The sequence below is a fragment of the Lepisma saccharinum genome, chromosome 13 (genome assembly GCF_977018435.1).
Source record: "Lepisma saccharinum chromosome 13, izLepSacc3.1, whole genome shotgun sequence".
Lineage (NCBI taxonomy): Eukaryota > Metazoa > Arthropoda > Insecta > Zygentoma > Lepismatidae > Lepisma > Lepisma saccharinum.
Genome location: NC_139241.1, coordinates 62219490 through 62236467, shown reverse-complemented (window position 1 = coordinate 62236467; position 16978 = coordinate 62219490). Strand labels below are relative to the sequence as shown.

At 38.5% G+C, this 16978-nt stretch overlaps 1 protein-coding gene across 1 annotated transcript in view; it reads left to right on the top strand.

The window, feature by feature from the left end:
• LOC145997354 (peptidyl-prolyl cis-trans isomerase 6-like) overlaps positions 1-9131 on the top strand; it is a 40055-nt gene extending 30924 nt beyond the window's left edge. The window contains exons 3-5 of the mRNA XM_083134314.1: positions 1216-1335; positions 2196-2278; positions 8892-9131. Coding sequence (XP_082990440.1) covers positions 1216-1335; positions 2196-2278; positions 8892-9044 — 356 coding nt within the window. The 3' untranslated portion in view covers positions 9045-9131. The remainder of the gene's footprint in view (positions 1-1215; positions 1336-2195; positions 2279-8891) is intronic.
• Positions 9132-16978: the final 7847 nt, after the last annotated feature.

The window sequence follows — 16978 nt, the reverse complement described above, 5'->3', positions numbered from 1 at the left end:
TATTAAAGAAAATAACAGAACTTACTCAGTTCATTCCACACTGCCCTCTTCGTACTTCAAACTTTTCCTTTCCCTACCGCTGTATCCGTATTATTACTGCAGTCTCTGCATGCTTTGTGGCTAACTTCCTTCCAAAAATTCAACAACGTTAAATATTACGTCTCTGCTTTCGCTATGTACAGTTTTTCCTTTCATTATGAAAGCAAACACTTTCCACTGAAATAGGAACGAGCTTTTGACAGTGCAATAATTTGCAATGCACGAGCAGGCACAGCTGACTGATCCACGGTTCCCCTGCGTGGGTTGATAATTCAACTGCAGTGCCACAAGGGCAGTTTATTTTGACCAAGCTGCATTAAGCAAAGACAATGCAAGATATTGTTTAAAGCATGCGTTTCGCTTTCAGTTGCTCCCCACCCCACCCCTTCAGTCCTCCCTTCTTTCTTGGCCTGTCATGCTCGGAACAGTGAGGGCGAGGATATCATAGAATTTCCCTTTTCCAAAAAAATCCCTCGATTTACAACGATGTGTGGGTTGCCTCTACTCTGCTACACAATCTCAAAGGAATGGGATTGCAACACTGCTGTATCATGAACACAATGCTAGCAGTGTGCGTGGAGCCCATAATACCGCGATCTAGAAGAGCGAGTCCCTTTTCTTTTCTTGCATGCTGCAAACAGTGGCAAACGAGCACAGGGCAACTTGTGTACTGGTAATGCGAAGCCGACAGGGCAATTGGGCTTCAGAACGTTTGATGTTTTGATGGAGATAGTGTCCAGTGAAAAAGTATAATACAAATTAATTGCATTACAGATTTATTTGGGTGTGCACGTGCAAATGTGCGAATAGGCAGAAGCCGCTACTGCCATGAGGGAACAGAAAATAAAAGGTTTATTCACCACTCCTTTATCTGTGGCTGATTGGGAGCAGTAGGAGAAAGGGTCGCAGAATATGTGTTTTTGGGAGGGTGTACCAGGCTTTTGCACAGTGTCCTGGTGGGTCAAGTCCGGCCCTGGTCACTGATTCTTCCTTTTCCTTCAAATTTTGTAAATATCAATGAACATACATATGTTGCTTATTGTGTTGATACTTGTGAATTAATCAGTGAATTTATTTTATGAGATATATTCACACATCAGAGAATGGGCCTTGCCTAGTCTATCCATATTGTATGACAAATTTTGCCTGATTTTTTATCCATTCTGTACATTTCAGGTGGTGATGTTGTGAAAGGTGATGGCACAGGCTCTATCAGCATTTATGGTTCAAGATTTGCCGATGAAAACTTCAACATAAAACACAAGGCTCCAGGATACCTGAGCATGGCAAATGCAGGTAAGTAATGCAATTAAAGAATGGCTGTGTAATTGTAATACATGTGCATATTAGAGAGTAAAAAGATAAGCTCCCTTTTATAGTTAAAGTAAAATTGGGAAATACTGTGCATTTATAAATTGCACATTGTTTTTATACAACTCATCATTTTTCATGTGTATCGATTATACTCCCTTCTTTCCTTATTTTGTGAGTAGAATATTAAGATATTCCATTGAGGTATTGTACATAGACACATAAATCATCATGTTTACAGTTATTATCATCTTCATCTGTCTGACTGGCTTTGCATAGAAGTATAGACTCAATCTTCTTCTGATCTCCCACCACTTATCTTTATACTTAACTACTACCTCCATGTATACTTGATGTCTTTGCATCCATCATACCACAGTGTCTTGCATGGCTACATCCTTGTGCTACAAGACAAGACCATTTGATGTCCGTGCAGAAGAGATCCTTTCAGCACTTGGTGTTGATAGTGATCTGCCTGGCGTTTCTCCACTCATCCTGCTCTGCCCACTTGGGAATTACCTGTACCTTTGATTGACTTGTCCCTAACTGCCCTCTCAAAGGCAGAAACACTAATGGTCGAATACGAGCAATGGTTTTTAGAGGTTTCATCTCAGTACCCCAATTTTAATGTATTTTATATGAATTGGGTCCAAATCGATCTGGAGAGAATCTGAAGAGTCTTAAATGTCCTACATTTTTAGCATTATGTTTTGCAGAAAGAAAATATGTCTTTCAGTTGGTGAAAAAGAAAACAGGGAAATATGTTTATCTACCCAACCAATAATTGAACCAGCACTTTCTTGATTAGAAGTCAGGAGCCTTAAATCCTTTTACGTTTCTTTCAGGCAAGGATACAAATGGATCCCAGTTCTTCATCACAACAGTTGCTACCTCATGGCTGGACGGGCATCATGTTGTGTTCGGAAAGGTAAGATGATCCATCCTAGTCCATATCTAGAAATTCACTTAGATTTAGCTGTGATTATGGTAAGAATTAGTGTTGGGTGATATATCATCCAGACGATATATCGTGATATTGAAAACATATCATTCAGGCGATATCAACTACACAGTATATCATCACAATTATATTGTGTCGGCAATATATCGTCATGGTGGCTCAGTCGGTAACGCGTCTGACTACCATGCTCAAGGTCCTGGGTTCGATCCCCGGCCGGTTCAAATCCGGGAACTTTTCTAACGGTGGAAGCGGCCCCGGCGCCCACCCAGCGTCGAATAACATGGGTACCTGGGGGAAACCCTGGGGGGTAAATGCGGTCAGGGGCGTGATGCTGATCACATCACCCCCACTCACGACCGGATCAAGAAAGTGTGGGGCATTACCCCCACACCCCCTATACGCCTTCATGGCATGGTGCTATGCACAGGGGAACACTTTACCTTTATATATCGTCATGATATATGGTGATTTATATCGTGTTGGTAATATATCGTCACAATATTTGGTGATATACAGTGCTCAAAACAATTATGGGATCATGGAAAATATCCCCAAGTTTGTGTCATCAATGACATGAAGAACGAAGATGGGTGTTAAAGTGTTCCTTGACATGAAACAGCAAAATTGGTGTATGAAGACACGTGACTCAGGCATTTGTGTTGTCTGCCTGTGGCCTCTATGCATGTAGGCCCATGGAGTGTGTGCCATTAACCGCACGACACCGAAGGGTCCATAGAAACTGGGCTGAAGGGCATCAAAAATGGGGGCACGCGGAATGGAGGCGGGTGCGGTTCTCAGATGAATCATGGTTTAGTCTTCAAAGTGACAATTGATGTGTTTTAATCTGGAGGGAACATGGAACACACCACAACCCTGTATTTGTGCAGGAAACAGTGGCATACGCAAGGGGGGGGGTTATGGGTTTAAACCCCCCCTTGAGCTTTTGAAATATTATGGAAAATGTTGTAGAAAAAATTAAAAATGGCTAATTTATCCCAGTCAAAGATCTGCGACAGTAATAATAATGATAATAATTTGAATTATTATTCCAATGCAGCATGGAGAAAAACAACATTACAAACACAATCTAAGCGGCCACAAATTTCAATTTTGCAATTCTTTTGTGAGAATTGTGAAAATTCCTTGCTTCGTCGCAGTGTGCCGACGTTATTGCAAACGTTCTTCCCGGTACTGATTTTGCATCCCCTTGTGAACTCTCAAGTGATGCTGAGTCTACATCCACATCATTAAATAATGTTGAAGAAGTGGTTTGTGAAACACCTAGAAGTGATAAATGTGTTGGAATGTCTATAAACTTACTTTTGAACGAAAACATAGACTCAGTGGAATTTGGCAACATGTATTCTCGTGCCTCATCATCATCCTGGGTGTGTTCCATAGGTAAAGGTATTGTAAATTTCCCCATGCATATAGCACTGTGCCATGAAGGCACATGTAGTGGTGTGCTGGGGCCCACACATTCTCAATCTCTGCCATTTTGCAGGGATGTGATCAGCACCATGCTCCGGCAGCCTTTATTCCCCAGGGTTGCTCTCAGGTACCCATTGATATGAGTCTGGGTGCGGAGACAAGGCTGGATAAATTCCAACCAATTCCTGGAATCGAACCCGGATCTCCCACGAGGTTGTCAGACTAGACCACCGCGGACCCTTGAATGACTTTCATATTTTGATTATTTCAATAAATTTAATATATTTGCTTGTTTTTATGGATTTTCTTCACACTTAGAATGTCTCACCTATCATATATAAATAACAGTTGACTAGACAATTATTTCGTAACAAAGAAACAAAAAAAATGTAATTTTGTTCTATTGCTTTCATAAATATATTTATGAAGATCTCTACTACTTAATAATAGTAGTGATATATATATACGTAGTAACAGCAGCTGCATTAGTAGTATTATTAGTAGTAATTAAACTAATTAATTAATTGTATTATTAATTAATTAAAGTATAATAAAACAATGGTAATGTGAATTTGTAGAAAGTTTTCGAAATAACCCCCCTTGATGAAATCCTGCGTACGCTACTGGCAGGAAACATCCCAGTATGGATGGTGTGGGCTGGAATCAGTAATGGTGGAAGGACGGATCTCCACATCATCCGAAATGGCAGTTTGAGAGCCCTTAGTTACAGGGACGAGATCCTTAGACCTCATGTCATTCCATACGCAGGTGCAATTGGTGATTGGTTCCTTTTCACGGACGATAATGCCCATCCGCACAGAGCTCTGTTGGTGGACAACATGCTAGATGATGAGGGAATCGAGCATATGGAGTGGCCTGCATGCTCACTGGACTTAAATCCTATTGAGCATGTCTGGGATGCACTTGGCAAACACATTGCAGCTAGGCTGCCACCTCCCTCACACCTTCCAGAGCAAAAGTTTGCCCTAAATGAAGAGTGGCGACAAATCCCCCACCTCATCGAGCCCATGCCACACAGGTGTGCTGCAGTTTTCGCTGTTCAAGGAAACCACACACCATACTAGGCGTCAGTTCCTTTCAAGGGCATGTCCATTTGTGCACCTATCTGTTGCTACACACATTGCTCTGTAGTGACCCACATATGTGAACCAGTGGCGTGGCGTGGGATTTTTAAAAGTGTTACCGGTTATCAGTAGGACATTTAAGGAAGGAGCCGTAAGACTTGGGCGCCTCCCCACCTCATTCCCCCCACCCCCAATGTCTTCCAAGTAGTTCATATAATCTGGCACGTCTGCAATTCAGTACTAGATTTTGGTAAAGTTATTAATCGGGAAATAAAAATGTTGACATAAGGACTGAAGTGAAATCGTAAACATTGGTTGTTGACACAATAATACGTAATTTGATACTTACAGAAACAACGAAGGCTACTTATAGAGCAGATCAATCCGACGACTCTTCTTTGAAAATAGTTATATGATGCTGTGGTCCAAGGTTCGAATCCTTGCTTGGGCATGGGCGTTTGTGATGTCTATTCATCAAATTTCATCATATCATCACTCATCCCCATCTTCGCAAATTAGCCAAAAGTGGCACAAGCGAAGTAAAATCAATCAAATCAAATCAAAAAAGTTCTATGATGCTGTCATAAAGTGAAGTTTTTCATTTGAATTTGAATTTTTGTGTGTGTCATGGTCAAGGTCCATGTTATCCACACCTGAATTCCACACCTTTTTTCACCCGAAAATAGAGTACATGGCCAACAAAAGAGTTTCGGCAACTGCACACATCCACATAACCAGGGATAGTCGTTATACCATGAAACATTGAAATGTCGGTCATATCCAGCAGAAGACTTGGTTTTTAAATCGTTCAAAATAGGCTTTGGCCTCCCTTTCGCCACAATTTTGCTTTTTTCTGCAAAAGAACGAACCAAAAGATCGCTTCAAAATATCTTCTATCGCACAATTACACACACTGTTCAGATAGGATGAACCCACCACCTCGGAACTCGGAGCAAGCTCCATTCCGCTTGTTAATTAATTGACAATGCCCGAAAACAACATAAAGACGAAAGACACCACTCACAAAACTCACACTGCACAGTCCCTCCCGCAAACCGTTGTTTACTTTTGTAACACGTGAAGCACCCTCCTTGCCCCCTCCCCTCTCAGCATCGGCGCTTCCCCAATATTTCCTTCGGAACCTGCAAGAAGTCCAGTTCTACTACTGTTGCCATCTTAGTTCTTTTGAAACCAGATTTGCCCAAATGGCGAAACTTTTCGTTTCAAATAAGACATATGTATGTAGAGTAGATGTAGTCTTCATCTGTTTCCTAACTACTCCCACTCCCATGTTTCGCTAAATCCACTGAAATCTCATTTCTGACACCACTACTATTTTGTATATTTTACATCCTTTGCTACCTTTAAGGCTTTCGCTTTATAGGATAATCGTGACGATGAGGATGCATGGTGAATTATTGAAATAAAATTATTATTTCTTTGTGTATGTAATTATTAATTTTTATAATTATGTAAGTAAAATAATAACAACAAACCTTGAAATAACCATTTCTTGCTGAGGATTTGAACCTGCGACACATGACACTTCAGAGCGTGCTAAGATAACAATCGGGAAATTATGCTTGTAAGTATTGTTTTCACCCAAAAACAGTTCTACCACCTCAAAAACATTGCTTCAATCCGAAATTATGGCATTCCTGCGACAACGTATGTCAATCTGAAACGGCCCTTTCAACAATTATTACAAATTCCTGTAACCGAAATAATATTATATGTGTGAAATATAGAATTTTAGGTTGACATTTTAGAAGGACAGCAGACCCCTTGATCATGCCCATCCCTCTCCTCTCCTTCTCGCCCATGATGTCGAAGAAGGACAAAGAGGACTTTCGTAATCGCTGATATTTAGAGTAAATACAAAATATCACTTGGTAGTTTGATTTTCCCCCAGTGTGATTTGATTTTTTAAAATTTTGATTTGGCGATTTAAGTCCACTCATGCACAGTAATGTTAATCGGGACAGTTTAAAGTTGGATCCGAACCACTTGTGCCTCCACCGGGTATCGAACCCGGGATCCCTTGATTACAAGGCGGCGACGCTATCACTGCGGCATCGTTCCCCAGAGTAAGATAGACCCGATTAGGCGACTTAGCTCTTTACTGTCAATTGAATATGGCAACACTGATCTGTTTCCGGTAAGTATCACCGGCAACTGCGGCGGCTAAACAGTCATGCCATTAACCCGCCTCCTCCTCCCGCCGAAACAGTCTTTGCCGCGACGGAAAGTCTTCCTTGCGTGGGCTCAGGTCCCTTTCCCCATGTTGCCTGTGGAGGGTAGCGGATCAGTCCTCCTCTTCGCTTTTGCCGGTGTCAGAAAAATGTCAGTCTGCAATGTTTACTTTACGACAATATTACCAGTTTATGTACGTAATAATATTTTAAGACAGGTTCTTCAATTCTTTATATTTTGGTGTTACCTGCGGTAACAGCGGCTACATGCACGCCACGCCTCTGATGTGAACATTGTGTCAAGTGACTCACATTCCTTTCTGTTGCCAGTAATAATGTATCCTCCACTGTATCTTCTCTCCCGATGTTCAATCACGTGCATAAACATCGATTGTACTGATTTTCATCTCATTTTTTTCCGTTTCCCTTCAATCCCCTAATTTTTTTGAGCAGTGTATATCGTGGAGACGATATTTCGTCATGATATTTTAGTGATATATATCATGTCAGTAACACTGTAGTTGTATTTATATTTTCCAACCGTATTCTAAAAGCAACACATTTACTGCAAGTGAAATCAAACCATAAAGTTAATTTCATCATGTGCTTTGAACGAAATATCACCTTAAATGGAAAGGCTCCAAAATGAAAATGAAAGTTTCTGATAAATAGAATGTGTCCGTATCAATGGTGCTACAGAATTACCAGCTTTTCATTTGTCTCTTGCATTCATTTGCTTGTGAACAAACAATCCATATATCCTGGAAGAAGACCTATCAGCTGATCCACAGAACTATTAAGTGTTCATTTCCTGTTAACTTCTGCCATTGTAATTGCAGGTAACATAATACACATGCCAGGAGGTGTAAGGGGTGACTTTCTTCAGAGGCACCCAACTGTTAGCCTCAGTTGCACATAGTGTACCCAGGCCAACAAGGCTCTGATGCCTGGACTTATAGCAAGTATAATTTTCTGTGAGGCTTGTGTTGTGTCATTCATATATGTTTATGAGTGTCCCTTTATCAATTTCATCTTATCACCATCATTGCAATTGGCCAAAAGTGGCAGAAATGATATGTGAAAAAAACTAAATTAATCAGTCAAAAGACTGAACACTGACGCACACACATATGTTGGAAGGCCTAGCCAACTACTGATATGCCCAAGCATTCTATTCAGGTTAAATAAGGAAAATGTGAGATTCATTTTGAGCCTTTTAGGGAGAATTCACACTGAAGTGACATGACGCATGCAACTTGAGGATTTCACCAATCGAAGGCAGGCTTGTGTCTCCTGTTGTGCCTCTATATTGTGAAATGTTGCTGTTCATTTGCTCGTTCCCAAGCGGCATGTGTCGTCTGTAGCTTCGGTCTGAAATCTTCCTTATGTAATTGAGTCAAAAGAGGATGAGAGAGGTGGCTGAGGGATACACTAACTATTACTTTTGGTTCCCAGTGGTGACATATTTGGTCTAATTTTGTGCTCATAGAGCTACCATAATAATCACATTATCACTGCAGAAGAGCCAAATGCAAAAGAATAGTGCCTTGTGGAACCCCTAGGCTGCATAGCAGTGAATGCTCCATCCTTTGTCACCTTCCTTTCCTGTGGAAACCTCTATGAGACTGAGGTGACAGGATGTCCTGTACAACAGGAAGCAAAGAGTTGTGTGCCTGTATCCTTTCATGCATATAACTAAATTTTAGGTTTAGTTCCAATTTGGATGGTGACACTGTCACTGAAATTAATCAAATGAAATAAACAAGTACGTGGATGCATAAGTCCATTGCATGTGTATATTGAACCTTAGGTAAGTTGCTTGTCTTTGATCCTTATGCATGGGAGCATAATCATGAATCTTCTTGTGTGCAGGTGCTTGAGGGAATGGACGTTGTACGCAAAATCGAGAGAACCAAAACTGACAGCCAAGATCGTCCAGAGACAGATGTGATAATCTCCAAATCAGGGCTCCTTCCCAAGAAAGAGCCTTTCCAAGTACCAGAAGTTGATAATCCTTCAGAGTAAATATTCTTGCATTAGCTCAATTATTTTGTCCTTTTTGTTCCTGTTAATGAGCGAACATGTTACATGATTAAATTTTACATAACACTATTGACTGCCATATTTTTTATTAACCCAAAACCCATTACTTTTTGAGTAATTAGAATTTTTTGTGGTATTTTTTCCTTAATTTTTCCAGTGGTAATGTAGTGTTTGTGTATATTTTCCATTAGTGGAGTTTGGCTGTGTGTTTGTCTCCTTTATACACTGGCATTGAGTACTGCTAGTGTTGAAACCAATGAAGCTACCTCTCAAACCCCATCTTTTTTACCAGTGATGCATCCTAACTTCCAATGAAGTATCTGAATGAGGTGGAATTGGCAACTTGGAGGTACATGCTAACAGCACCAACCTTGATCTATCTAACTTCTCTCATATAGATCTAATAACAGAAACAAACATAAGAATAGGTTAGGCAGGTTAGGTTTAGTGCTCTTAGTGTAGCTTGCACATGAGACAATAAATAAATGACATCATAACAGTCACTCCTGACAGTATATCTCTCAAGTTGCTAAAGCTTTTCCTACTAGAATGTAGGGGATCTGATACGAAATTCTTTTTAAATATTTTTCTGTTTTTTATTTATATATTTCAGACTCTGAGAACTGTACGGTGTTCAATCATTGTTTTTCTTTTTTACTTTTTAAAATTAATTTCTAGTTAAAAATCATTAAATTACACAAAGTGTACATAAATATTTATAATGCCTCTTGTAAATCATTTATCCACTTTTTCGTAAGCTTTCACTTGATCATCCTAAAATTGTATATAAAGACCCAATTTATAAAAATTTCCATGACAAATTTAGCTGTAAGAACATCCACAGTTATTTTCCATCCTCAGATTTGAAATTATAGTCACTCTTATTGTAAATATGTTATAATTTATAACTTTATAGTATAAAAAATTGGGTTGTGACCAGGGCTCAAACCATGCCGATGCCCTACCACTGAGCTACCAAACGAACCTCTTATCTTCCTGCAATGTGTGTTTTTTTATGTTCATTAAAGGTATACAATAACTTTCCTTTGAATTAGGAGGATATTGTTGTTAGTGAAAGAAACCTTGCATCATATATTGCTTCTTGATATTTACCATTATCTGGCTTGCCTACCAATATGAATTTGAGAAATTTTAGGTGTGATCTAATATTTCCATAATTACAGTAATTTTCTTCTTGCTACACACAAGACTCGAGGTTAGCTTGTAGCCCAGTCGTAGCCAGTGACAAGTAGCCAACATGGCTTATTGTGGCATCAAGGGTCGCAGGTTTGAAGGTTTGAATTTTGTGTAAGGTATCGATGTTATTTTCACTTGATATGCTAATTGGGACTGGGTCTCTGAACATGGGACCTCCTCGATGGTATAGTGGTAACATTGTTGCCTTGTAATCTAGGGGTTCCAGGTTAAATACCCAGCGGAAGTGCGTAATTGTTAAGATCCAACTTTAAACTGTAGATCCAGTCCCAATCAGTCTTTCTGTGCATACAGTCGAATCTCAACACCTTATAAGAAGGTGTTCAGGCATGGATGTTTGCATTATTTATAATGAATGTGTGGAATAGTGGAAAATGGAAAAAGTTACGGAGAGAAAATTAAAAATGAGAAGGAAGGAAGGAGGTAGGGCATTGATCGGAAATGCGGGATGCAGATATTTGATTGCTTATTTAGCCACACATGTCACAACTTTTTACCTAGTTATGTGTGACACATGCTATTACGTAACTAGTTCAGTTGTTATAATTCATTCTTACTGCAAACCAGTCAAAGCATAAAATGTGAATGGAAAATATTGCATGCATACCATATTACTTCATTAATAAATCAAGGAGAAGCAGCTTAACAGTTGCAACAATCCTATTTCAAAACAATAAAATCACATGTGTTACACATACAAGCACTAGATTTCTTGAAGTGAAAACATTTCACACAGTATTTTTGTCAAACAACACACATTAATATATATGTAGTTGATGCTAACAATTGAAACACAATAATTGTACTGTTTTATTAGCAAAAATCTGTTGAAGTACTGATTTAGTATCTCAAATAGTGCTACTAGATGTCTTTTTTACCTTGGATTACCCCTGCAATTTGAGCATCTCATAATTTGAATTAAAAATAAACCTTTTAGTTGGAGAAACATAAAATTGCAAGAACATTATTTATTTCTGAAGGGAATTTATTTCCCTATAACCTAGTAAAATTGACGGGATACTTTGCCAAGCAGCAAGAGAAAAAGTCGATGAGGTATTTTTATGAACATGATGGACTGATTATAGAAATATGCACATAAGATGCTAACATACTGTAAAAAGTTAGATATTGGTTCAATTAAATTTCAAACCATTTCAAATTTAACTGTTCAGAGTTTTAAAATTATATTTGACTTAAAACTGAAAATTCAATTTGAGAAAATTTTGGCTCCTCCCAGAAGTATGATTGAAGATCCATGTAGCAGTATTATTGATTACAAGGTTGGCAATTTTATTCACAAAAAACTCAACAAAAATTAATTATTTTTAACCTGAATCAAAAACTAATTATTTTTAAACTGAAAATGTGACAATTTCATTATTTGCTAACATAATATCTAATAAAATATAGTATTTACTGCAAATCATTGTCCTACATTTTGACTTAGGAGGATTTCATACCACAGTGGCATGATCTGTGGCACAAGCCTGTATTTCGATTGGCTGATTCTCAAGTGACAAATGACATACGTCAATCATTGCTTTGGTGTGAAATCTCCTTAAATGTCTTGACATTTTTGGGGTGGTCCCCTGCCATTTGCTTGTAGTGATCTAGTAGACCTAATCTTGAAACATTGCTTTTCCAGTCGTGCTTGGTTCATGTGAACTATAGTTCATTTCAGAAAGTTTGTTTATATTGATGTACTACTACTAATACCACAATAACATTTCTTTTTTTCTTTTCTGTGCATGCTTCAGTTTGAAAGCGTGGATCGGGGCAAGTGCAGTTCCTCTGGGCTTCTCTTTCTCCATCCTCGCCTTCTTTCATTGGGTTATGAGAAAGCTCAATGTATAATGTATGCAATCAGGTACTGCACTATTTAACACGTCTTTGTACTACACACCTTTTATTGAATGTAAGGATAAATGAAGCTTCAAATGTCATTACACATGCAGTGACTCACCTCAAAGAGGTAAAATGTTAAACATTAGGCCTACTGGAGTGCATGTGAATGACATGAACCTGGGTCTCTGTCATAGTGCCATTTCTTTACTAACTGGGCTACCGAACCTGCCCAGATTTTGCCTAATTTATGGAAATGTTTCTGACTACATTCCTAGAATGGAGTCCGTTTCCTTTGTAAAACTGATTATGTCAACAGTTTCTAGTAACTCCCAGCATGGAGGTGAGAAGGTACTATATGGATTTGAGTTTCTAAACAGACTTATCCTATCAAATTCTTTCTGGACCAAGTATATATTGATTTTCTTGACTGTAGTTGTATTTGCTCTGTCTCGGACCTTCCTGTGAGTGATGCATCATTGAGTGTGCTCTTTCACTGAAGAACTTAACTATGGATCAAGAAAAGAACAGAGTGGACAATTTGCTTGTTGAAGTAATATACTTAAAATTCCCTTTTGTGAATTATTGAGTGTGTTTGTGTATAGGTTTATCGTAAGATTCATCAACAAGGAAAATGTTAATTGAAAATATTCATGCTTAAAGAAAGAATAAACCAACATGAGGCATGAGGGGTAAAAGTGTGTCCATTAATTAATTAATTGAATATAGTGGAACCTATGTAATAATTTCTTCAGGACATTGTGATTGAATAACTTAAAATGTAGGAAGATGTAAAATCTGCCAATCATAATGTAATTTCCAGGAACACATAAAATTGCAGTTCTCCTGTATTTCGATGTATAATTTATACTCAATGTATAAATGTGGCAATTATAAGTTAGTAAACTATTTTTATACAGGTCAATTTAAAGTGTCATTATTTCATCTAGAGCAAATTTGTTAACATTATTATTAGTTTTAAGAAAATTTCATGAATTTTTGTCAAAAGAATAGCACCTACAAATAGCAAAAGTTTCATTCTATAGCAGGTCCAGTTATTATAAAGAATTAAATAACTTGATACATTTATATTAGAGTATGCATTTAATGCTTAGGAATTTTGTGGTAACAGTTGAGAGATGAATACAACAACTTTTTATCTGTCAGAAGTCCAGGAGCAGAGCAAATAGCACAGCACGCAACACACATTAAAAAAATCTGTTTCTCTGCCTTCAGAGACTGTGTACATATTTTTTAAACCTACCTCATTCCTGTCCTTGACAGTAGGTGAGAAGCTCAAGCAATATTGAATTTTTAGTGTGTTTGTGCTGTTTGAAGGGTCTTTATGGCATCTGGTGCATATGTTGGCCACAAAATGTTGCAACTGCAGGAAATGACATGTCCTTGGAACATGCTGTTGAAAAGTGCCATTCAACTCCTTGCTGTGTTGGATGTTGCCCATCCTGTTGGAACCACACTTGGCACATGAGAGTGTGGCATCTGTTGAGTTCTGGTGCCAGACAATTGTGCAAAATTAAGATAGAATTTTCAAAGATTTGGAATTCATTAAACTTGTGTCAACATGAATCACAGCCCACATGCAACCTCCTCCATTTATTCTTGATCGTCCTCCTCCATTTATTCTTGATTGTCCTCATTCAGTGCTGTTGCTGGTTCAGTCCGAAAATTCCCATATTGTCCTAAAATTCCTTTCAACCTTTAAATTCCCTGTGCTGCAGGATACGGTTTCAATTTCCCTTGACAAGAGTTCAAACATGGCTCTCTGGCTTTGTAGCATGTTACCCTTACATTGACATAGTACATAGACATAAACTACACCTATTTTCCATAAACATGCTTGTATAATGTAGAGTGACTGTACATAATACTATTGAGTATAGGTTAAATTATGGGTGTATCTCCCCAAAAGTTTCTCTACCTACGACCATGTAGGCCTTTGTTTCCTAATACGAAATTTCAACTTAGAAAGCACATTTTCATTTGTATTATATATGTTTTTTCATAACAAATTACAAGCAAAATGTCAATTACTGAAACTCACTAATACTAAGCATGTAAACTAGTAAGGGTTAGGAAAGAAACAAAATAAAAGAAGTAGACACACTTTTTGGAATTTTTAAAATTGTAGATTTTAGAAGAAATCTCTAATGTATATTATATTGAATATATTTCTGTATCTCACTTGATACAATAGAATTGCAAAGTAAAATTAATTTAACAAGAATATCATGGAGTGACTGAGGGAAATTGGAGAAAGATCTCTTTCTTGGTGACCAGAAATTGCTCCATCATGGTCCTTGGCAATTTGAGCGATGAAATAATGGGCGAGGACGAAAGTGGTTTATCTTTCCATGCCATTTTTACATAGATTCATTTGACACCATTTAACCCATTCTACCAGGTGTGCCAGTTAATAATTATTAATTTCGTCGCTTAATGGAGCTGTAAGCAAGGGTTGGTGCACAGTCTCAACTGTTACATCAGTGTGTTGCCAGGACAGTATCTGTCAAAATGCCGTGGATATGCAACCGTGGGTTTGTGTGGGAAACATGTTGACCTTCAAACCAAATAAGGAGCATGTGCGGCACATCCTGCTTTTCTTGTTCAATCAAAAGAAAAATGCGAGTGAAAGCCATTGTTTCCTTGTGGAAACGTATGGTGACAATGTCCTAACACAAGACGTGTGTTGTGTGCTTTGGTTTCGACGATTCAGAAGCGGTGATTTCGACTTGAAAGACAAAGATCACCCGGGCCAGCTGAAAAAATTCCAAGACTCCGAATTGCAAGCACTGTTGGACGAAGGCGATACGCAAATGCAACAACAACTGGCAGAGAAGGTAAATGTTGGTCGCCAAACCATATCTGATCGTCTTCATGCCATGGGAAAGATCCAGAAGGCAGGAAAATGTGTCTCACATCATCTGAACGACAGACAAATGGAAAAGCGAAAAACGGTGTTTGAAGTGTTGCTTTCTCGACATGAAAGAAAGTCTTTCTTGCATCGGGTAGTGACTGGGGACGAAAAATGGATCTACTTCGAGAACCCAAAATGCCAAAAGTCATGGGTTGACCCAGGACAACCTTCAACATCGACCGCAAAACTGAGTCGCTTCGGAAGGAAGACAATGCTGTGCATTTCGTGGGATCAGAAGGGTGTGGTGTTCCACGAGCTTCTGAAACCAGGTGAAACAGTGAATGCCGTTAGCTACCACCAACAACTCATTAATTTGAACCATGCATTGATCGAAAAGCACCCAGATTGGGCAACAAGACAGGGAAAAGTGATTTTGCAGCAGGACAACACCTCATCACACAGCTAAAGGCATCAGACACCATTTCTGCACTTGGCTGGGAATACTTGCCCCACCCACCATACTCACCAGACTTACCCCCTTCAGACTACCACTTGTTTTCATCGATGACTCGGTCACATTCCCAGCAACACTTCAACAATTACGAAGATGTCGAACAATGGCTTGTTGACTGGATCACCTCAAAATGTGAACGCTTTTTCTGGAACGGCATCCACAATTTGATGGACAGATGGGCACAATATATAGCTAGCGATGGCGCATACTTTGAATAAAGCATTTGTTACCTTTCTCCCCAGATACACTTGTTTTCTTTCGGATCAATTAAGAATTATTAACCAGCACACCTGGTATGTCTATATATGTGCAGACTAGGTGTTAAATTCAGAACACTCTTTCTGTTCTGGGATATTCTCTCCTGTGTCACACAAAAAAATACCCACTGCCCAGCGAGATTTATAGGGTTCCTGCCAATTATTTTAATAAATATTCCAAAAGAAGAATAAGTAAATGAGGTCTGAGAAGGGTTAGTTAGTGATATCATACGTCCCGTTTTGACGTTCAGAGGCGTGTCTCAGTCATCCCGTCGATATTATTTAAAAAGAACTATTCGTCCCATTTTATAAAAGTCTAGCAGTTAGCTTAAAAACCAAAGCTAAATTTGAGACACATTTCATGATAAAAAAAATTGATGGAATTTTTAAACTAGTGTCATAGCAACAACATGGCAAAACAGCTGGACTGTTTTTCAAGCAGTTCATAACAATCAAAATGTTCCATTGCCATCGAGCAGACAGCAGTTCACTGTTTAAGTTAGCTTGCGTCTTGACTTGTGTTGCTTTATGTGTGATCTGTTATTTATTTATAGAGCGGTGAATAAACATGGCCAAGAAGTGTATATGTAATTTCAGTATGGGCCTGCAACAAAAATTTAAATTTCTGCATCTTTATACACAAATTCAAAAGAAAACTCTCATGTTGTGCCAGATACGTGGGGACTTTTATGAACAGTTGCTGAAGAATAAAGTTGTTCTCAAGAAGCTTGATTCTTCTGATATGTACTTCTGGCACTTCTCAATTTCAGCATCAGATAAACTTCAAAAGTTGGTGAGGAGAGACCACAAACGCAATGTAACTCAAACCGAGATTATAATAAATAATACCTTTTGAAAACAGGAGATCATATTTCATTCGTTGTTTATGATGTATCATTTATGCGACCCATACTTTAATAAATACACAATACTTTAATAATAGCAATAATTTTACAATCAGACCTAACCAATTTTTCATGGAGGGAAGGGGGCTAAACTGATCTCCTTGGGATGTGCAGTTTTTGGTTCCTGAAGAGGGTAAACAATGCAGGTACTGAAGGTCAATGAAGTCAGGAAGAATACCATAGAAGATATGTTCTGGAATTTTTAAAGCTGTAAAATCTACACCACCAGAAGAAAAATCTACTCTTCCCACAAGTTATTCCTTTCCGTGTGTAAAATCTTGGTAGCATGACCGATTGTACTAGCTCAA